Source organism: Tachypleus tridentatus, chromosome 13 (genome assembly GCF_004210375.1).
Source record: "Tachypleus tridentatus isolate NWPU-2018 chromosome 13, ASM421037v1, whole genome shotgun sequence".
NCBI classification, from domain to species: domain Eukaryota; kingdom Metazoa; phylum Arthropoda; class Merostomata; order Xiphosura; family Limulidae; genus Tachypleus; species Tachypleus tridentatus.
In genome coordinates, this window is record NC_134837.1 from 177,524,088 (window position 1) to 177,546,987 (window position 22,900).

The 22,900-nt window shown below is 32.2% G+C and overlaps 1 protein-coding gene across 2 annotated transcripts in view; it reads right to left on the minus strand.

Annotated features, from left to right (window-relative positions):
- Positions 1 to 199: 199 nt before the first annotated feature.
- LOC143240187 (uncharacterized) overlaps positions 200 to 22,900 on the minus strand; it is a 98,564-nt gene continuing 75,863 nt past the window's right edge. For both annotated transcript variants that reach the window (XM_076482251.1, XM_076482252.1), the window contains 7 exons: positions 20,692 to 20,828; positions 18,868 to 19,892; positions 15,886 to 17,447; positions 6,073 to 6,211; positions 3,918 to 4,103; positions 3,455 to 3,546; positions 200 to 2,209 (listed from right to left, as the gene is read on the minus strand). In XM_076482251.1, coding sequence (XP_076338366.1) covers positions 2,101 to 2,209; positions 3,455 to 3,546; positions 3,918 to 4,103; positions 6,073 to 6,211; positions 15,886 to 17,447; positions 18,868 to 19,892; positions 20,692 to 20,828 — 3,250 coding nt within the window. In that variant the 3' untranslated portion in view covers positions 200 to 2,100. The remainder of the gene's footprint in view (positions 2,210 to 3,454; positions 3,547 to 3,917; positions 4,104 to 6,072; positions 6,212 to 15,885; positions 17,448 to 18,867; positions 19,893 to 20,691; positions 20,829 to 22,900) is intronic.

The following is a 22,900-nucleotide window of genomic DNA, read 5'->3' on the forward strand; positions in this document are numbered from 1 at the left end:
AATCAAAAACATTGTACTGTTAGTGTTTCTGTTTGAGCAAGCCCCCAATATAGAAATGTTGTGAATTACACTAACTATCACTCACAGTGTTTGACTGAGAATTGTTGAGATGTTGAACACTGAAGAGCTAACTCAGTTGTGAGAAACGTTTTCTTGTCTGACAATGGAACATTTGATGCACACACACACACACAAGAGGTTTCATTTGTTATTAAACCTACCTTATTTTATTGGTTACAAAAGAACAAACGAATTATTTAATACATCTGTTTTTGTTTTGATTGTTATACTCACTTGTAGACATTTTTTCTCATATTGAAATCAAAAGTATTATTTACATAACAGAAGGGAAGGTCAATTTATAAATAATAAACATTATGGGCTATACATGAATATAGATATGTTCTTTAGATAGTTATGGAGAAAAGTGTCTCTTTTATAATAAAAATGTGAAATGAGACAGCTTTGCACACAAAATCTACACTGCATCAGTCTTTAATATAAAACATGAGGTATCACTAACAAATAGTGCAACAATGGTGCCAACTGAACAAATAATGATTTTATTATAATAAAAGCACCTGGTGGTTTAGTTCTAGAATTAAATTAAATTTTCATGAGTTTATAATGAGGAAACTCCATGTTAAATCCTTTTGTTGTTATTTATTATGTACAGTTCTTTGCAAACTGGTTCAAAGGAAAATATTAACCTCTTTAATAAAAGCTACCAATAATAAATTCACATGAAATACTCTTTCAGACACAAAAGTAAGTATATATATATATAACGATGAGTGAGACAAAATTGTTTAGTGTTGCACAAACAAAATAGTGTGTGTGTTAGGCTATGAGATGTAGAACTGTCAGAAAAAACAATTACAGTGATTTCCAATAAAACTTTGCAAAATCTTTAATCACTGAAATTAATGTATTTCTGCACATTTAACAAAAGAAAATGGAGACAAAATGAAAATGGCTGTTTGTTGATTGTAATGATAACCAAAGATAATGTAATTTGTACTCACAATAGAACAAAAGTTTACACAAAAGATGATTTTTAAGGGATTCCACCCTCTGATTTCTACTGTACAATAAATGCAAGCAACTCCATGAAACAAGTTTGACAACTTTCACAATTCAAACAACATGATGCCACTTTGGTCCACAGAAAATTACACAAAGGCAATGCCATCCCATGGTTAAAACTGGAAAAACTTTATATAAAAGAAATCTTTATTTAACATTATTTTATGACACACTGATAAAAGAATTTAATTTCTCTTTGCATGTACATCATCTAATTACATAGAGAAAATTAAATAATTAAACATTACATGTATATAAATATTTGTATTCTGTATAACATTTGCCATTTTCTTCACCAACATCTGGTTTATTAATTATCATAAAAGTTTCTAATCTCTCCATTTCAACAATTTTTACTTCTCAAGTTGTTTCAACCAGGATGTCTATCTCATGATAAACACTGAAAACAACTAACCAGAATCATTCCTATTCCAGCTGACATTTTTAGAAGAGTCACTTTCAACGAGCTTATGCACAATTATACTTTCTGTTTATCAATTCAGTTATATGCATGAATAGTCCTCCTTACACTCGTCAGAAGAGTAGCTCGTACAATAACGTATGTTTTGTGGCTGAATTTATCAACCATATTCACTTCTAAAAGAGTATCAGTTCACAGAAACCATTCTTAAATATAATTCAGGTTAGGTTTGGAGTGAGTTTCTGGCTGATATTATACAGCTATGCCTGGAAGTGTCAATGCCTATTATGCTAAAGCTACTTGCAAATTAATTCTTGAATATTTTATTTTTCAATAAGTGAACCAACGTTTAAAACCCTTCATTTCAAGACAAAGTTTGGAGTTTATGTTCTTTTGACATCACAGATAAAGAATGCCATAGCCCTAACTTGTTTTCCAAACAAGTGGTAATTTCTTACATGAAGTTCCATTTTAGAAGACACAGGCTGAAATAAGCTACCTTCCTAAGGTAATATTATTCAAAGCCAATAGTCATCAAGTTCTGCTAATTCCATCACAACACACACAATGCAGTTCGTGTTTTGTATCTCTCTTCAGTCTTGACTCTTAGATAACTCTGCCAAACAGTGACTCAGTGTTTGAGCTCCTTCTGTGGATGACGTAGCTAGAAGAGTTAGCTCTGGCTCATAGTACTTCAAGTAACTGTAAGTTAGAGAATATAAGTAGTTAATATCCACATATTTTTTGATAAAAAAAAAGAAATTAACTTTAATCTTATTCGTTTCTTAGAAACTAGTTCTTCTTATGCTAATAGGTGTAATTAATATACAACAAACAGAAATACAATATTTCCAAATCACTTGATCACACTCAGAAGAGAAGCAAAACCATATCGTGCTTCTCTGTGTGTTACCTTCGAGAAATATTTCTGAAAGTAGAAACACAATTATTTACAATGTTTTTTAATTCTAAACATAATTCTTTATTCTAAGCACTTTTGACAAGACCTTCTTTAATCACATGTAATTTGTTATCATACTTATAATTTTTATTTAAATGGGATTGGGTGGATGGTAGTAACATCTTTTACTTTTAGTACTCTTATAAACGTCAATATCAGATTGTATATTTTTAATCAACAGATTCTATTTTATTAAAAGTTATAATTTTCCTATACTGAAAACATATTTCCAATAAGTAATTCCCTCTTCTCACAACTACCACCCTTCCTTTCCACACCCTTCCAGTGCTTCTGTCTTCTGCCAAACTTTTAAGTGATAGTTCAGTAAAGTCATGTAGAGGGAGTCACATGCATCATGTGGGTATACTGTGCTCTTATTGGAAGATAGGTGTTTAGCTATTCTCATTCACTGCTTTCCCCTATATGTGAACTTTTTTAATGCATGCCACAAGTGATTCCAACTTATCTTGTATGTAAATCTTATGTAATCAGTTTTCCAGTTTGAGGTTTTGAAATCAGTTTTGATTAAGAGTTAAATGTACAGAACAACAATAAATTAAGTATAATGAAAAGTTTTATATTCTCTTCAATGAGTCAAACACAAGTCTGGTATTGCAGAAACAGCTAGGTTACATAGCATAAAAACTGGATTGTTAGGCCTGAGTCTGGTATTAACAAAACAACATGACTTTGTTGCCAAAAAACTGTGGAGTCAGCCAGTCAAATACTGTTTGGGAAGAGAAATGTTTTGTACAAGTGGCTAATAAACCAGTTATTCAAAATTAATATGTGGACTGCTGATTACTGTAATAACTGGACCGTTTTTGCAATGTATATGAGAGTTTAGTGTAAATAACAAACATGATTAACCTGGTGAACCTTTCACAAATACAAAACTAGTACTGCTTCATGAAACAAAGCTTTAAGTTATCACATACCTTAATAGTTATCCTAATTATTCATATTAATATCAATAACTTGTGTACCTGCAAGCCAATTCGGAATAGATGACCAAATTTCTTAGTATCAGAGCTGCAGTCAGTCGGATGCTTTTGGTCAACGGACTTTCTTCTTCTTCCTACAGTGTTAAAAACAAAAACCGAGCACGTTTTTTGTAAACGTTTATAGGAGGTTGGCCTGAACATATTAAATGTAGATGAATTTTTAAGAATGTGTAAAAACTGTTACATGACCATGTAGTACTTGAGCTACTTCCCAAATTACCAAGCCAGCATTCAAAAATTTTAATATTAAAAACAGCTATTCTCATTATATTGTTAAATTTCTAAATGAGTCTAGTCTGAGTTTGTTGATTTATTATAGAAGCTCTTCTGTATGGGGAAGCCATTTACATCGGTATATGAGACTTAAATACACTCTCATAGTATTGTGCATCTGAAGTCTTCTGTATTGAAATGTTATTTTTATTCTAATCTGATTGTTTCTTACCGTTTTGTCTTTTTTCTGTACAAACTGAAGTGCATGCCTGCGTATTGCCAGAAAAGCTGCATCAGGAGAATAGCCAGGGTGTCTGGGAGGAAGAGGGGGTGGAGGGATGGTTGTTTTTCCACGCTGAGAGATTTCTCTATGTCGTAAGGCTTGTGTCTGGAGATACTGGTCTGTGCAGTGGTGATCCTAAGAGAAAAAAAAATAAATACATTATTTCATTGTGGTGATAGAAGATAAAATGCAATCACAATAAAAATTATAAGATTTATATTAACCTATGCCTAAACTAGGTAGAGGAAGTAAAATACTTCAAAATGTGACAATAGGAACTGGTTGTTTTGGTTCAAAATGCCAGATTAGGAGTGAGTCTCATAAAACTGTCATGTGGATGCTTAAAGCACATGAGTGATGATAGGTTACTTTCATGCAAGTGAAAATGTAAACCTAGAATTCCACTCTCTTTCAATAACGCTTAAAGGATTTCTTCACTCATACCTATATGGGTAAGTAGTCAAATAAGTATATCCATAGGTTGTTTGTTTGGAATTTTTGCACAAAGCTACTCATGGGCTATCAGCATTAGCTGTCCCTAATTTAGCAGTGTAAGACTAGATGGAAGGGAGCTCGTTATAACCACTCACTGCCAACTTTTGGGCTACTCTCTTTCCAACAAATAGTGAAACTGACCATCACATTTATAATACCCCCCATTGCTGAAAGGCTAGCATGTTTGGTGCAATGGGGAATCGAACCCATGACTCTCATATTATGAGTTGAGTGCCTTAATCTCATGGCTATGCTAAGCCAATGTATATTAATATAAACCATTAAATTATCTAAAACAGGAAAAGGGTTAAGTATACTCATAAAAATAGCCAATTTTCTTGAAAGTAATCCATCATGGCCTAGCAGTGAAGACTGGGTTTGTGAAAGTGCAAGGTTTGAATCTAACCTCTATAAAAAGTTGTACAAAACCTAGTGGCTATGTCATACATAAAACATTATGGTGTTTGGGATATGTAAAATACTCATTACATGAAATACTGGGGTAAAAAGACATAAAATTAAAATAATTGGTCAGAACAATTAATCATTTTTGAAATGAACAAACTGTTAATACACTTAAAATGAGTCAAAGAACATGGAAAAAAATCAAAGTTATGACCTACAGATTGAAATACCTGGGCATTTTACATTTAATAAATAAGTTATTTGATGTAGTCAATACATTTTGTACAAAGTTTGAGCAAAATATCTACAAAAAGTAAACTGATGGAGGTTGGATTCAAACTTTCATTTTACAAAATAAAATAAAACCAGTTTTCATCACCTGCCCTCACCAGTATACTTGCAAGAAGGATGGGCACTTTCCTTCTCATCATAATGGTGAAAATTCCCAATCTTAGGGCCTGATTTTTCTGAGAAAAAACTTATATCTGGAAAATGTTTTTCAGATTTGGATTCAGGGCACTAAAAAAAGGACAGGTGAAAAGTTATTCTACCGATTTTTGAGGGCAACAAATGCTAAAGTATCTGTGTAAGTTGGCAATTAGAATAATCATATTTGTAATCTAGAAGCAGAAATACAAGGTAAATATTTGATATTAAGAAACAAATTTCCTCATCTTCATTTTGTCTCTATATCTCTTCTATAACACATTTGAAAACTCTTTAAGTTTTCTATGATATTGAAATATACAATAAAATGTTCCTATCTTAGGTTTGATTACATTTTAGTCACACACACACATATATACATTCAAATATCAAAACATCAGAGTCTGTGCAAAACCCAAGTTGCTGTAACATAAAATTATAATTACAAAATATCTAATTAAAAAATTAGTGATGATAATTAAAAGGTAAAAATGATAAAAAAATATAAAGTATCATCAACATTAGAACTTGTTAACTTCATGATAAAACTATTAATTTACCCAATATAAATAAAAACAATGTGCAAGAAAATAATAAAACAAAACTCGCCAAATAAAAGTATACATCAGACACAAAATGAACGTTAAGTTGAAATTACAAAAAATTAATAACTTGAAAGGTTTGCACCCCAAAGATGAAGTGAAATACATGAATAAAACATAATACTCAGTAGTAATAAGGAAAGCTACAAACTAAATTTACAGACAACAAAACTTACTTGAATGTGGGTGAGTAAAGAAAACTGCTTTCTTTTCAAGGAGTCACAGTTTTCCCACTGACAGAAGAAGTTTCCCTGAACAATTGGGACATGGCATTTAACATTGTGGCTCAGAACAGCAGAAGTGGTCGGAAATGTCCTTTAAGTGTAAAGAAAACAAACAAAAAACATTTGTGGTCTACAAAATGCAGGTTAAATTACAAATAATTTATTGAAATGCAATGCATCTATCAAAGAGGACAAAGGGTTTTTCCTGTCTGGATAATATTTTAAAAACTGAACCACAAATTTTTTCAGCATAATTCCAAATACTCTAGTTTACTAAACTGATTTATAATTAAAGAAGTGGTAACCTTTACATTCCTGCTAAAACTTTCAATTTAATCTCTTTTAGTCCAATATCAATCTATTGATAGAAAAATGAAAAGACAGCCACATATGAGTAAGTGAAAAGAACTAAAAGAATGAGGATAGTCCCATGAAAGAGGCAGAGGATGTGAAGATAATGTTTTGGTAAGTGGCAATCACTGGAATAGATAAAGCATTGGTCCCAAAAGCAGAAGCTTCCGTGGCAGGTGATGTAAGGAACCATCACACAAGTGTCTAACTGAGCCATTCTGACGATTTGGGCAAGCTCAAAAAGCTGCAGACATCTTCGGAGTGTTGATACACAAAGATTGTTCTGTCAGAGACTAGACCCCAGAAGGAGAAAGAGAAGTGAAATGACTGGGTTTCTGGACCTTTTTTTTCAATTATTGTTGAAGTAGCATAGAGTGGAAATGTGTTGGCTAGAAAAAACAAAGTTCCAAATAGGTCGAGGGAATGAAGGTAAAAATAGGATAAAAGAAAGACAGTAGGTCAAAATGGCTAGAAACTCAAAAAGCACAGAAAAAACCATCATAGGTAGTGTTGAGAAAAGGAATGAACAAATAACCATGTGTTAGTGCTCACAAGGATTACTGTGCATGGAGGTTTAGTTGCTCTCCTACTGGTGGAGGACTACAGAATTATGACAATTATGTTACACACTGGCACAAATAATGAAAACACATGGATGGTGGGAGTATGTTCAAGCATGAAATTCCACACCATTTGTCTTGTTTTGGTAAAACAGTTGACCTCCAACTAAAACAATGAATGAAGGTTAGAACTTTCTGTATATTACTCGTATGTGGACCTGTAAATAATTCTGCTGTATAACTTACCTGGTAGTATAATGTGTATGTCAGACAGCATCTGCACAAAAATGTGTTACATATTAAATAAATTTAATAATTGATAATAACATCTTGAATATTACTGTAACAGCTTCCATTATTAGGTACATTTAGGGGTTATTTGTTAAAAAGATATTGCAAAGTCTAACCTCATTTAATGATAAAACCATTTACAAAAACAGCCCGCAAGAGTCCCACATTCCTGGGTTCCAAAGGGCATTAGACAATCTTATGACACAAAGAAAACAACAGTATGCTAAACTTAAACTTGGTAATTAACCAAATCAATAATCATAAATACAGCCAAAGTGTGATCAAACTTTAATTAATAAAGAAAAATATTTATTTACTCATTTACTTTTCTAAACTGTTCAATCTCCAAATCCTTTTGGCAGTTTTCCTTTTCCATGGCTATGATACAAAGATAATATGACTTTTTGCCCTTAGTTAACATTTGTCATCTTGTTACTGGGAGATTTCTTTATAAGAAGATGGTTAAGGAATTCACTGGTGTCTCCATTTCAGGAAGTTATATGAACAAGAACCTTGGATTCTTCACAGGTTGACTTACTACTGGTGAAGTCCTCTCTGAAACTTACCAGTAAGCCATTCTCTTGCCAATGTACTTTGAAAGATGACCATGCTGTATAACCTTTGACTTAGGCCATCTGCGCCTCTGTGTTCTATAAACTATACTATTGAATATTAGGGTATTTTCCAATACTTACTTAATTTTGTGGATCATCCTCTTTGAAACTTTATACTGTATAGCCATACTGTATTACCAATATGAAATTCAGTTTTATCAGTATTTACATCACAGTGTCTTTTCATCTAATCACTAGTTGATCTAAGTTTCCTTGGGTGTAGTTACATAATGTTGTTATTTAGTCCTCTTGTATACTTTGTGTAAAATTCTGCTGAGGAATGATCTTCAAAGTCTGCTTACAGAAAGTCCAATGGCACTTTGAATTTTCTCCCAAAAGGTAGTGACAATGGTGTGTTGTATGAAACTTTATTTATCACTGTTTCATAACTCATTGGTTCAAGTTGAAGATTTCATTTCTGTTTTCTGACATTAATACACATATGTGGTTAATTTAATTAAAAGTGTACAGTTATATATCTCCACCATTTTGTCATAATAGGGACAAAAAACTGTAATCCTCATTTTTCTAATTCCAAGGATTCAACAGGTCTCTGTAAACAAGGCTGATTCCAAAGTTCCATCCTTGATCTATGTGAAGTCACATGGGCATTCAGAAGACTCTGAAACAAAGTCATTAAGAAGTTTCCTTATTAGACTTTCTGTTTCCCTATTAGAAACATCATATGTATTTAGCCATTTGGTAAAACAGTTGACCTCCAACCAGATGCATTTCTTCTCAGTGTTTTTGTGGTGGAGGACCAATCACATCAATTCTCTCAAATGGTATTTTAACCCAGTAATGCTGTATATGCTCAGGATGTTTCCCTTGTGGACCTCTTTTCTCACAGTACAGTCTATACAAGCTATACCAATCCTTCACACTGACCAACCCAGCACAAGTATTCATGTTCTTGACTTTATTTTTAAAACCAAGGTGTTCAGCTGTTGAAAGGTTGTGGATGTGGTTTGTAGTGAGTGAAGGAGTTGTAAGTTTTGTCCAGTGATATATACCCAATTAACAATACATATATTCTAACTTATAATGAATTCCATTTGTGAAACCAGTGTTATTAATGACTTAATTTTGTGGGGCAAGCTCTTTGGATTATTTGTTTAAAATAAGAAGTTTAGTTCACTTAATGATAACAAATGCAATTTATTTCTTGAACTTAAGGTTTTACTATTTCCACATTAACAGTTGGCCTAACTCTTGACAAATAATGTTAAACAGCACTTATTCTCTAACTTCCTTGTTTCTAGTAGTTTGTTAAAACACAAAGTCAAAATTTATAAAACTGAATAAACTGACTACGTACCACACAAACTGATTAACATATCTCAATAATTCGATAATCAATCGCAAACGAATTCTGTTGCAGTGTAATAGGTATTTTCTATTACCAAAATTATTTCCTAAATTTTCAAAATACTTTTAGTCATAAAGAGACATGCTCGTCGTGTGATGTTAAAAACACTCTAATCAAAAACAGCACAGCTATGTAAATTTAAAAAAAAATTACAGCCTATAAACAATACGTTCCACATCTCATGATGCCTCGAAACTACTTCCTGTATAGTTGGTTATGCCTAATTTAATGGCCATGATTATGACTTGTTGCTTGACATGAAAAATTTAACTGCACAAAGCTTAGGTAAGGGATGATGTGATCAATATTACACTATACTTTGTAGATGTTAGCTTCCAAGAGCACATTTAAGTAAGACCAAGTGCATAAAAGGCCATTCAAGCTACACTAGAAAGCTGGACAGATATCTGGTCAAACAAGATTAACCTTTCTTAAGAAAACAGTTAGTAATTTTGAAATGTGGCTGGAAGCTTATAAACTTTTAGTTTAAATCTTTTTCAACTTCAATTCCTTGTTTATGATTTTGTTAATAGTAACAGTGAGTGGACCAGTTTCACTGAAATGTTTGTTTTGATATTCAGGGCATTTCTTATGTAATCACAACTTTCACCACATTAACAACATTTTCACTGTAAATCTTCACATTAACTATAGTGTAGATGTTTTTATACATTATGCCTACATACGAATGTATCCGTTAGATATTCCATTAATATAATATAGTATGAAACAAAAGTCTCAAAATTTGATTCCATGTGAATGTGTTACATATTCTGTAGAAGAATGGTTAATTATAGAAACAATGTGCAATCCCATAATACAACTGGAACAGAACTTCAATGCTAAAAGCTTTTTAAGTATAAGTCTATCAAGAATAATTTGAAGATTTGAATTCTATTTTTAACTGAACAGTTACTTAAAATGAGGGTAAATTTCACCTTACTTGAAAAAAGTATGATTAAACCTAGATTCAAAAGTTACTTTAAATATATGGCAAGAAACAAATGATATTTAGTTTTAACAAAATTATAAAGAAATAATAATCTTATCTGGTCAGGTAATCTGCTGAGAACATGCTTATAATCTATTAGGACATAATTAATGTATTGTCTATATTCAGTTCATAATTATTATTACTTATTTAAAGTTATGACTTAAATGCCAAAAGATGAGTAACTACTAGAGACCAAATTGCCTGAAATTTTTGATAAAATTCATAAGAAATACCTGTTTTTTTTTCACACTACTCTTAATCTGTGCATTTTGAATTCAAAATCAAGGGCATGCAAAACTAGATTTTCAAATTCATCTCTTGTCCTCTATAACTCACCTAACTTAGCAGTAAGCTAAATGTATAATTATATCACTGACCTAGTGAACATTAAATATCCCAGAGGTTATTATTACAGAAAGTTAGCTATTGTTAAAATATATCACATGGTTCAGCAGTAAATCAAAGAAATGATTATAACCACACTCAAGGTCTGCATAGCTTATCTAGGTTACCATAAATATCCCAGAGATTATTAGTATAGACAGAAAATACCATTAAACAATATTACAAGTAAGATGTATCATTATCTGTAAAAATGTGTTAAGTTTTGTAAATTATTTTAAATAAAAACCATCAGCGTATTTTTTAAGACTTTTCCATATTTATTCACATAACAGACATTTCTTTAAATAAACTTGAGACAAGACTATTAAAAATATATTTCAAAAACCACCATGGCACAGAAATACATTTTAAGTAAAAAATAAATATACTTAACTTATTCCTCAATAGTTTCTAAGTATAATATAGGATTAATATGATATTCAAGAAATGGAATAATAAAGTACTTCCACTTCATATATACGATATTCACAAGTAAACACATACTGTGTATGTATGGAACTAGTTGCAAATATTATTACTGAAGTACTAACAAGCATTAGCTGTGTAACAGTAAAGATAAATATGTACTTGGCTGTTCAAAACTCAAGCCCTACTACTTCAGTTCGAATAAGCAGAGATCATGGGTTAAAGCTCCAGTTGGAAAAGACTGCTTTTTAGCTAATTTGAATCATTATATGTACATTACAAAACAGCACATGTATAGAAAAGATCAATTTCTGAAGAGCAATATACAAATAAACCACCATTATTAAAAACCTAAACTAGTTCTAGCAGCTGCAATATATGGACAAGTTTGCACATTCCTACAATGAAAATATATGTTAGAGAAATACCTTCACTCCCAAAATAAATTTGTTTTATTAGTTCTGCCCTCAATTGGCAAAATTTTTCAATGCTTACCACTAGTTTTTTTCAGCTACCAGTTCTGCATATCTACATGCAAGTGATCATGCAGCAGCCACCTACCAATAGGAGTGTGACAATCCCCATTGTAATCAATGCCCTCTTCACATTTACATTTGTTAATCACATTAAGATTGGTCAGAAGGCATACACAATATATCACAGGAAAAGGGGAGGCTGAGTGTGAACTTGAGAGGAGGTATCTATCAGAAATATGTTTTTGGTGTAGGAAAATGCTAATTTCCAATACATTATCTCTTCTCACAAAATAGCTTACATAAAGCCTTCAAAGCCCACAGACAGCAGAACTTAATTTTTCACCAATACTAAATGCACTATTAAAGTAGCTAGATGGGCACATATATTTTCACAGTGAAAAACTGTGACAGGATTGACAAGTTAGTCAACTGACTGGTCAAATATTGTAAAAACTTATAGTGACACTAGGACTTTCAGGGTTTCACTCAAACCTAGAACTGCTATATGTTACAACATTGGTATTAAAATGGAAAGACAAATTACTGGATACAACTCAAAAGTTTTATTTTGGAACATTAAATTACATTCTAAGCACTGTATCAAAATGAACAACTTAAATGCTATAATAAAAGAAACATATCAAGATAAACAAGTTAGTAAGCCAATATAAACAGCTACATGTACATACAGAACTTTAAGCACAAACTAGTAGATAAATTAGTTTAATCAGTACATGCTTCCAGAAAAATTCTGAAGAAAGTTACATGACTCCCATTATAAACTAAATGGTATAATACACACAGATGAAACTTTCCAACTTCCACTGTGCATTTACCACAATAGGATCTTTCAACAAGGAACATTTTATCTGAAGTACTGTTTTTACTGGATTCTACATGGCACTGTTTTCTTTTACATATTTCATTGGATGCAGTAACAGATCCAGGAGGAGATACTTGATGTTTTGCAGTTTTCTCAAACGTGTTTTTGTTGGAGCTCTGAAGCTAGCTTCAAGATAAAGATACTCTCATTTATATTTTCTCTAGTGTGTTTCTTGTAAAAAAAACAAAGGAACTGATGGCTGACAGATCGAGGACATTGTTAAATACAGCAACTGGCCAAAATAAGGCCCAGCTTTTACTGAGTATTGATCTAGTTAGTAACATCCACTCCATACTTTTTCTTCTCAATAGCACCAATGCCAACTGATACATGAAGAGAGCTGTGAATTCAAACATTCTTCCTGGACTTGTACTTGTAAACTATCAACACAGCAAAGTCACAGCATTTCAAAACTCTACTGGTGTACAGCTCTGGTTGTAAGTTTAGCACAGATTGTGGAAGCTCTATTCTTGATTTGTTCATTGTTTTATTAGGCTTGATTTATTTCTAGCACCTGTCTTGCCAATTCAAGGAAAGTAAAAAAAAAAAATGTCTTTAGTTACATTTCTCCCTTTTCCTAAGTACAGTGTCATCAGTCTGAGTACCACACTGTTTGTCAGCCTCTGACCCACTGAGTGAGTTTCATATTTGTCCAGGTAAGAGAAACCATTCAGAATGTATTTTGAAACAACATCTACTGCCAGCTAAAATTTTAATCCAAATTTATCTGGTCTGTTTGCCATGTATTGTGTCCAACAACACAATGGTTATGAGAGAAAAACCTGCTCATCCACAGAAATTTTCTCTCCTGACTTGTAACAGAGAATGTCATTTTCAATGAAGCTTTTCCAAATTTCTGATGCCAAGATAAAATTATCTGTTTTAAGTTGGGCACTTTTCATTGTTATTAAGTCAAAACAGAAAAATCTCAGTATTTCTTTAAAATAAATTCCTTGGCACTGTCTTTCTAACATAAGAAATTCCACATTGTATGCGACCATAAGCTATCCAAGATTTTTCCACCACATGCTCCACAAACAGCACTGTGATAAATTCTTGTAATTCCTCCAGAGATATTTTCCAGGAATAATCATTTTGCATCTTATGCACCTCTTTACATCATTGGATGTAGCATAGCATTATCATATAAGCGAAAATGTATTCTCAAGATGGTTGGCATGGGTATTAAAACTTTATTTTAATTAAAATTTTAATACCCATACCAGCTGTCTTGAGAATACATTTTTACTTCAAGTGGGTTTCTGATCACCACGAATAAGTGAAAAGTACTGAAATCAATGCTGCATTATGTGTACTTTGCGAGGCCTAGTGTTTCTGTCAAAACATTTTGTTCAGCTGCCTTCCTGCACCCTTAACAGTGATATTCATATATTATTCCATCCTTCCCCACCTCCTGTACACCAGCTCATACTGGTGACACACCTGGAGTTGCTGTGGTTGGTACTGTATCATGCAAAGTGGCTGGTAGTACAGCTGGATTACTTGCAAGAGATGACAGAGGTAAAGTAGCTGACACTGCAGAGGACTATCCAGGACTGCTGCTTCTGCCATTACCTCTTCTGCATCTGGAGTGCTATTTTGGTAGTAATGGCACTTTCCTCACTTTCACTTACAGGACTGTTTGTGTCACAAATTCAGGATTTCTTGCTTTGGTGATCCTTTCCCTTATGTTCCTCACATCAGAATCATCTTCCAAGAAAACTGTGAGTTTCTATATGGTTTGTTGAGCAAACATTTGTCTTCTTTGAGCCATTTTCGAGTTTTTGTAAGAACTCTTACTATACATATACACAAAGTGACAAGAAGTGCAATAAAATTATTGGTAGGCAATGTTATGATATATTCAAATCAACAGACAAGCAGATGCAACTTCTTAGAAGGATTGTTAGGATTATGGAGAGACTATGCCAAAATTAATTCACATAAGCTGCCAAACAGACATCTGTTCTTTGACAGTTCAATGTCCAAAACATTATCAATTGCTAATGTAATAAAAAAGCTGGGAGTTCAGTTAAAGAAAGTCATAAAAACATGCATCTATAGAGAAACTGCAAGCTTCTTGCAATACAAAAACCCCAAACCCAAATTGTACGTTCTTATGAATAACAAAAATGTAGTGTAAACATTAGCCATATTGAAGAGTGTTTGGCAGTTCTAGGTAAAAGTAATTATAACATTTTAAATTTTGCAATTTTTACCTTGGAAACACCATTAGGGTATTTAATGCATGGATTTCGTGAAAGCCACAAATGGACAACAGCACATCTTTCATATGAGCAAAGAAACTTACATTTTCAAGGTGAACCATCAAATTGATGGCTTTAGAGGCTCTCATGTTAAATACTATAACTATTTATATATTATTCAAGGTTATTTTATTCATGTTTAGATTCCAGTTCCACCTCCACTAACAGGGCATCTTGGAATCACTTCTCTAACTACAGTTTCAAAACTGCTGTGTTTAATTTAAACAATGAAAAACTTTATTTATTCTATCACAACCTAATATGTTTTACCATTTTAAATATTTTATAAGTATTATGTACATATTAATATAATATAATGCAAAAGTTTAATGGGTCCACCCTTTTCATCAAATGAAACTTTAATATGTGAGTGACATTACACTATGCTGAATTATTATATTATTCAGGTTTACACAACCGAAACGTATATTGCAAGCTTATAAAATCACAAACTCATATTGAAAACATATATTAGTTATTTAGTAAAAATGATTGATAATATTATTTATTTACAATACACAAATCAAAATGGCAGTGCTGATTTTTGTTGTTAGAAAGCTGGAAAGAAACTATGAACTCATAAAATGGTTATTTTTATTTTTATGATATAATTTATATAAAACTAAGTAAAATTCAACATATGCAGTTAAGATAAAAATCAATAACAAATAACATTCTGTACCATATTTCACATTACTTAACCATCAGTATTTGACTAATAAAATAACAAACCAGCTGTATAATTACAAATAATAAAGTGAAGTGATATCCAAGGGTTCCTAGCTTAAAAGACTACTGTATACAAGTTACAGTGAGCTTCTTGAGGAAATGATAGTTTGGTTTATACCAGTCCTTAAAAAGAAAATGTAGGAGTGTTTTGTAACTGTAGAAAGCTTAGAAAACACACCAAGAAGTATTCATTTCTAAGCCTAACAGAATAGGTTTTTCTTTTCTTCTTTGCTGTAAATCATCAATCAGAAAAAAACTGTTCTAACATATCAAATGGAGAAAGTGATTAGACCAATTTTAAAACTTGTCATCTCTATTTTCATTGACTATGAAGGACATTATGAAACTATTTCTCAGCACAAATATTCATATTTACAAACAATAATAAAATTTAACAGAAAATAGCAATTCTTTTTTTTACCTGCGACATCCTTTCCATTCACACATGTATTCTAGTTTTTTGTTGGTTGCTTTGTTCACCAATGTTTTGTTTGCTGCTATGCAAGAAGATTGTTTCTCTTGCCCTTTTTTCTCTCTTGAAGCTGTATCTAATTCTTTGTTATTATGACCGTAATGTGAGGAACTTCGTGACTTGCTTCCCGATGAAACTGTCCTAGAAGAGTGACTGTTTTGCTTTGCTGTTTGAGAGGATTTGATTGAAGAAGAACCTACTTCTTTGCTACGCTGAACCTTTTTACTGTATGAAACAGCTACTTTAGATGATACTTTAGTATCATGACGAGGTCGTTTAGAGTCTGCCGAGTACGCTGTAGATGGGGTACATTCAGTGGACGGTCGTTTGACAGGGATCTGACTACTGGGAATATTTTGTTGGCAGATTTGTGTCTTGGAAACCACTGGAATTCTCATGAGTTCCATAGGTTCCTCCAGTCTGGCTAGTGAATTTCCTGTAGCACGTAACAAGAGGTGTTGAGTGGGTAGCGTTTGGCTCGGATTGAGAATACTGACAATAAATGTTGTGGTCTGGCATCCAGATGAGGGAATCACTTGAGACACAGAAAGATTGGCTGGTTGAAGTACTGCTGTGTTAGATAAAGGCTGCTGAATACACTGATTTTCTATGTTAGTCCTCAATATGACTTTTGATGCACATTCAACAGTCTGAGCAATGTCTGATAATGAAGATAAGTCTGTACCTGAAACTGATGTTTCAGGCTCCCTATGTAAACTATTTGTACTAGATACTTCCCCCATCTGTAATTTTTCCACTGAACCAATCAACTGGTTAGTAGCCATAACAGTACCAGACCCAGTGTTTGATATGCCCACCAGATTTGATACCCCACTGATAATGTCCTTTGGGTCTAAAACTATTCTTCCTAACACAACACCACTATTACTACCAATCTTTGGTGAACTAACACAACTATTTTCTCCACTTCCATTTCTAGCTTCTGCATTTAAACTTATAAACTGTTCTCCAAGTGAAGGAGATTTTCCTTTATCTAAGAGGCCATTAAGAAGAGGATAGCTCTTAAAAACACTGTCTTTAACTAGCTGCCTCCTGTAAATATCACCTGGGATCTCTGTTTCCTTTGCAACATTTACAACAGTCTCAGAAACTTGTGATGTTGAGACTGTTGCCCTGCTAGTTGTAACAGCATATGCAGAGTTTGTGGCCACTGTAGTTACTGGAGAGGAAAGAACCAATTTTGTAACACCATATTGATCACTTCCATTTGAAACAAGAATTGAAGGTTTTGCTAAGGTGTCAGTTGTAGAAGATAAAGAATCAACACATTTGGTAATCTGCACATTCAATGGCAAACTATTAAAGTGTGGAGTACAAGTTCCGCTAGGCACTACACAGTTGGACAAGTGACTGAAAGCTGTTTCTTGTCCTATTGTTCCTGATGAGTCCTGGCCATCAACTACCATTGTATGATTATGAGCATTTTCAACCGAATTCTCTACGTCTGAAAATTCTTCTAATGAATCATCAGCAAATACTTTTGAACAAATCTGTAAGAAAAAATGTTTAAAAAATATCATTAACATCAAAATTCACTAAACAACAAAAAGTAACAAAAACTTTAAAAACAATAGTTTTTAGGCTTAGGTTATAGTTTGTAGAATTTCACCTAAAGTTAATCAGAGAATATCTACATTAAGAATCCCTAATACTGAATTGATGGACAAGAAGGAAGTCACTGTCAAGGCTTCCCCATTCACTAATTCTCAGACTACCCTAGCTGAATAAGAGGATTTGACTATCACTTTTATAATGCAACCATGGCCCCAAAGTAAAAACAAAATTTCTTTTTTTTGGCAGACCACAGTTAGGCACACTAACTACTGGCTCATGCTTAGCCCTCACAAGGTAAGGATATAATTTGATAAAGAAACCCATTAATTAACAAAACCTCTCTTTGTGTTTAACAAGGTATGTGTGTGTGTTTTCTTACAGCAAAGCCACATTGGGCTATCTGCTGAGTCCACCCAGAGGAATCAAATCCCTGAATTTTATTAACATTGTAAATCTGTAAACTTACCAACAGGGGACATTTAACAAGGTATTTGAAAGTTGAAATTTAAAACAAAACTGTAAAACTGCTTCTAAAAGAATGGTTACAGTATGGTCTTCTGCAGAATAAAGAATAGTTTTTTTAATTATTATATTTACTTTCATTTGTCTGGTAAATGTAAATTAAAAAATTAAAAATATTTCTTTGATAAAGTGTGAAAACAAAGCCTTTAAATCAAAATGAAGTGTTCAACAATTTTACAATTCAGCACTTCATGAGATTCAATTTGTAGTTCTCAATTAACTTTATAATGAGAAATACCTTTGATCCCTTTGCTGAGTTTAAAAGCAATTTTTTTTTCTGATCCAAACTGAGTTGTTACATAAGAATACAAAATTTCTTTACCGTTTCTTAAAAATAAGGTTGTTAAACACCATGAATATGCATATTTCACTACTGTATTATTGACTGACGACAGTTATACAAGATAAATGTCAAGCTGGTATCACTTTCATATAAGAGAGCACCATTAACAGTTTAGAACAATTTCACTTCTAAATTAAAAAAACTTAGTTAAAACTTACAATCATATTATATTCCTCATAAACAATTTCAATCTTCATTTTAATCTTCAGTGAAATTTCACTGATATATTTGTATAGATGTTTAGGGACAAGCACATTAATATAACTATTTCAATATTAATTAAACTCTTATATTATATTCTAATGTAGCAGATATAACAAGTATATGGTATATTTTTATTACAGAAAAAATCTATCCATTTGTGATTGATTTTAGTAATTTATTATACACTATGCTAGTTAGTAAGTTTTTTTAGACTTTAACACAAAGATAAGTCAAAAAGGTAAAAACATTTGTTTTAACATCGCTGTTAATGTTGTTCTAATACCTACCTCTGACAGAATATCCCGTTGGACACCATTTACACTTGATGAAGCAAAAGATGTTTCTGATCTAATGGTTGAATGATTTGTAGAAACAACATTGGTGGTATGACTAGGCAGTTGTGATTCTGACTGTTGATTTACCTGATTGCTTGTCACTTTGCTTCCCTGACTGGACTGAATATCATTGGAAAGACTTGAACTGTTTGTATTATTTATGTAAATCAAAGGAACATTAGGAGAATTTACATAATTTGATAGCGATACTGGTGATGTTGTATTTGTCGAAATGAGCGAGTCCCACTTAGTTACACGTGACGTTGAAGTGTCCGACACATGTGATTCAGGAAATGGCATCCGTCTAAAAGTTTCTGTTGAAGAAACTGGATTTGATATATTTACTTGGGTAAAGGGCATGGCAGGTGTGACAGATGCAACTGAAAAAGTATGTGAAGCTGTCATATCAGATGTTATCGTTGTTGACGTTACCTGTACATTTGAATTGGGTAGGGTAACAGACTGACACAATGTCATTTGTACAGGTATACTTGTATTAAGAGGAACAACTGAGTAACATGAAGTAGGCTGTTTAGGTGAATTAACTGATGTGGTCCCTTTTGATAAAGTCACATGGGTAACTGAATTATCTGAAGCAATAGACTGGTATAATGTAACCAGTATAGTGGGGCTAGCTGATGTGACATCCTCTGTCGACGTACTATGTGTAGTTGAAGAGAGCAACTCGGATAAAGCAGTCTTAGAAACTGATGTAGGTTTAGGATTCTGAGTATATAGCTGATTTCTCTGAAGATTCTTGTTAACTTTACTGGCTAATAAAGTTTTGATTAGAGAGCTTGAACCCGAGACCAGAGTTAAACCAGGTGAAATTTGTGAGGATTGTAGTAGACGAGATTGACTGGAGTTGGTTGAGGAGCAAGTAGAAGTAAGCTTTTCCTTTAAAATTGGACTACTACTGGCACTAGTGGCTGGAGAGGGACATGGAGATGGTCCTGAACCACTAATGACTGTTGTTCCTGACAACAATAAAAAAACAACAGCTATCACATCTGTTATCTTAGTTGATTGGAAATATATGAAAATCACAAGAATATTTAAAGACATTTATATAACTGAAGGTAAAAAAATAGAAATTAGTCCATAGTTTATAAAAAAGGCCATTAAAAATGTTTATAGATATTAGACACATTTTAAACACAATCTAAAAGCAAGATCTTGAGAAAAAACATTCTAAAGCATAATGAGGGAGCACACATATCTCATGACAGACATTAGCTACATGGTACAAACTCTAAAAAATGATACTTCTATGACAAACACTCACATTAAACAATGCCTATATGAGAACACCTCTACATAAACAAAACTTGTGTATGAAACTCTCCAGACAAATAACATTTACATGGTAAGCTATAAAAAACTGGTTAAACAATAAGAATCCAAAAAAACATTGTTCAGTGTAAATTATCTTTTAAATATTTATATACAAGTTTTAATCATTCTAAAACACACCAGAGTATCCACTTCCTATACAAGTTTTAACCTAGTTATATTATCTTAATCTTTTTCTTCATTTGAATGATATAAAGTTGGTGCATTTCACTCACCCATAAAAGAAACTGACAAGAAGTTTTGTATTTACATTTGATAAAACATGAACACATTTTTCATACTTAACAGCAATGCTGGTTTGAGTTGCTACAGAAAAACAAATCTCTACAAGTGCATGTTCATATAAACAAGACTGACCAAAGGGTACCCCACTTTGTAAATTAATTATTCATCTTATTTTATTACCTGAATAGGTTAACTTACCTTGATATGTTCCTGGATTAGTTACTAATGGAACTGTAAATCCAGCATTTGGCTTTCTTCTTAACCCATCATGATGAAAAGTAATGATTGCATTTTTAGAGTCAACTTTCCTTAAACCCGAGTGTGGAAATGTATTCCTTGAAAACAAAACACAACAACAAAAAGATATAAAAATAAGATAAACCAAATTTCTAGACTCATAGATAAGAAATTTTCAATGAGGAAAATGGGTTGATAAAAATGGGCTGTAATCTTTAAGAGGTCTTGATTTTTGTGCTGTCTGTATACTAGATACAAACATTCATTATTATTGTCACCAATATGATTACATAAAGCAATAGATATACAAGTACACATGTCACTGTTCAGTATCCATTGAAGATATCAGTTTGCTAACCTTATAAGAAAAATGTTCCCTCAGATAATAATTTTTGTTTTTTATGTTTACACCAATAACTAACTTGCACAGAATTGTGAAATGACAAAACAATATCTAAATTATCCTAGTAAAGGTGATAGGAGGTGGAGACAAAATCAGGGATGACAACAACTTAACTGGTACTCTAGAGAGTTGGCTATCTTTAGTGCCAAACCTTGATACAAAGTTTGGGTAATGAGAGACTGATGACTGGACAGAGTATCAAAGGTTTCATCAGTGAAAGGCTCTACATTTTTTCATGACTGAACATTGTTTCAGCATGACTGATGAGAATTCAGCTGATCTCTTTCACTGATGTTAAGGAGATTTTGAGTTTTACATTAAAAATTCCTTTTGCATAGACACATCCTACACACCTGAGAAACAGCTGGAAGTTCTAGTCACAAATACCAACTACATTTTTTTGTTAATAAAGTAAGGTGCTAACAAATAATTGCTCCAGTGTTCTGTTATACATGTACATTCCCCAAAATAAAACTATTTTGTTATGTTTATAAATCATTGTTTATCGAAAAGAAAAGGAAGGTCTTATTGGTTAAGTTGACAAAACATGTGACCTCTCTGCACTTGTATAACATCTATATAGTTTTGATACTACTAACTTTTAGTATAGTATGTACATATTCACAAAATTTGTCTGTCTTTCACTAAGCATTACAAGTCTTTCACATACAAAAAATAATATTTTTAGTGAAGTATATTAAGTAAAGTATAGAAAGATTTGTCTCTGAATATTTCAATTATTTGTTTTGAATAGTCCATGTGCAAATTAACTTTCATGTTAATATTAAAAATATTTTTCTTCATCTCAAAAATCTCAAATTTCATTTGTGGGGTTTTTAAAATCTTCCAAATACATTTCAAATGTTTGTTTTTAGTAAAACTTTATACTTTATCTTTTATTGTCTCTACTGTAACTCTAAACAACATTGGTCACTTTGGCTGAACTCATAACCACCTAAAAATATATTGAAATAAATCTTCATTACACCCTTTCTTCTATAATGACTTTAAACTGTAACAGTATAGATTTGTTTATAATTTTATTCTTTTATTGCCCTTTTAACTGTGTCTAACTTGGAGAATGTGGAGGTCATGTTGTGAAATCAAATTACGTTACACACAAACTGTTTGCCTCATGAAACATTTCATTATATTATTATTTGTTTTACCAATCTAACCTTAACAAACTTAGAAATCACTATTTATAGATTTCAGTTACTCTTATGATAATAAATAAAGGAATAAACATGAAAACTAAAAAATAAAATACTTACCCAGATGTTCTTTTTTTTGTTGCTGTTGATTGTTAAGGATGCTTAACCCTACTTTTTCATACTAATGATAATAATGTATTAAATAATTTAGAACATAGAATAATAACATACAAAACGTAGACAATTTTGCTTAACTACCACAATTTTTCTGGCTTTCAAACTATGCAATAAGAGCTTTTACAAAATCATCCAAGCTAATCATTATCTTTCCTGGGGAAGGAAGATTGAACTACCAGTGAAATTGACAATTCTCTGTTCAGAAAACAATGTAATATAATACTTCATTGGATTTCTATTGTTATATGTAATTGATTGATTGATTGATTTAGTGTTTTATGGCACAAAGCAGCGAGGCTATCTGCACCAGACATTCGGTAAAAATGTAAAAAATAAATAAATAAATGTAGTAGTAGACATAAATGGAAATGAAGGTAAAACAAAAAAGTATAAAACCAATGTTTACACCTAGTCTTCAATGTTAAGATAGAAGGCA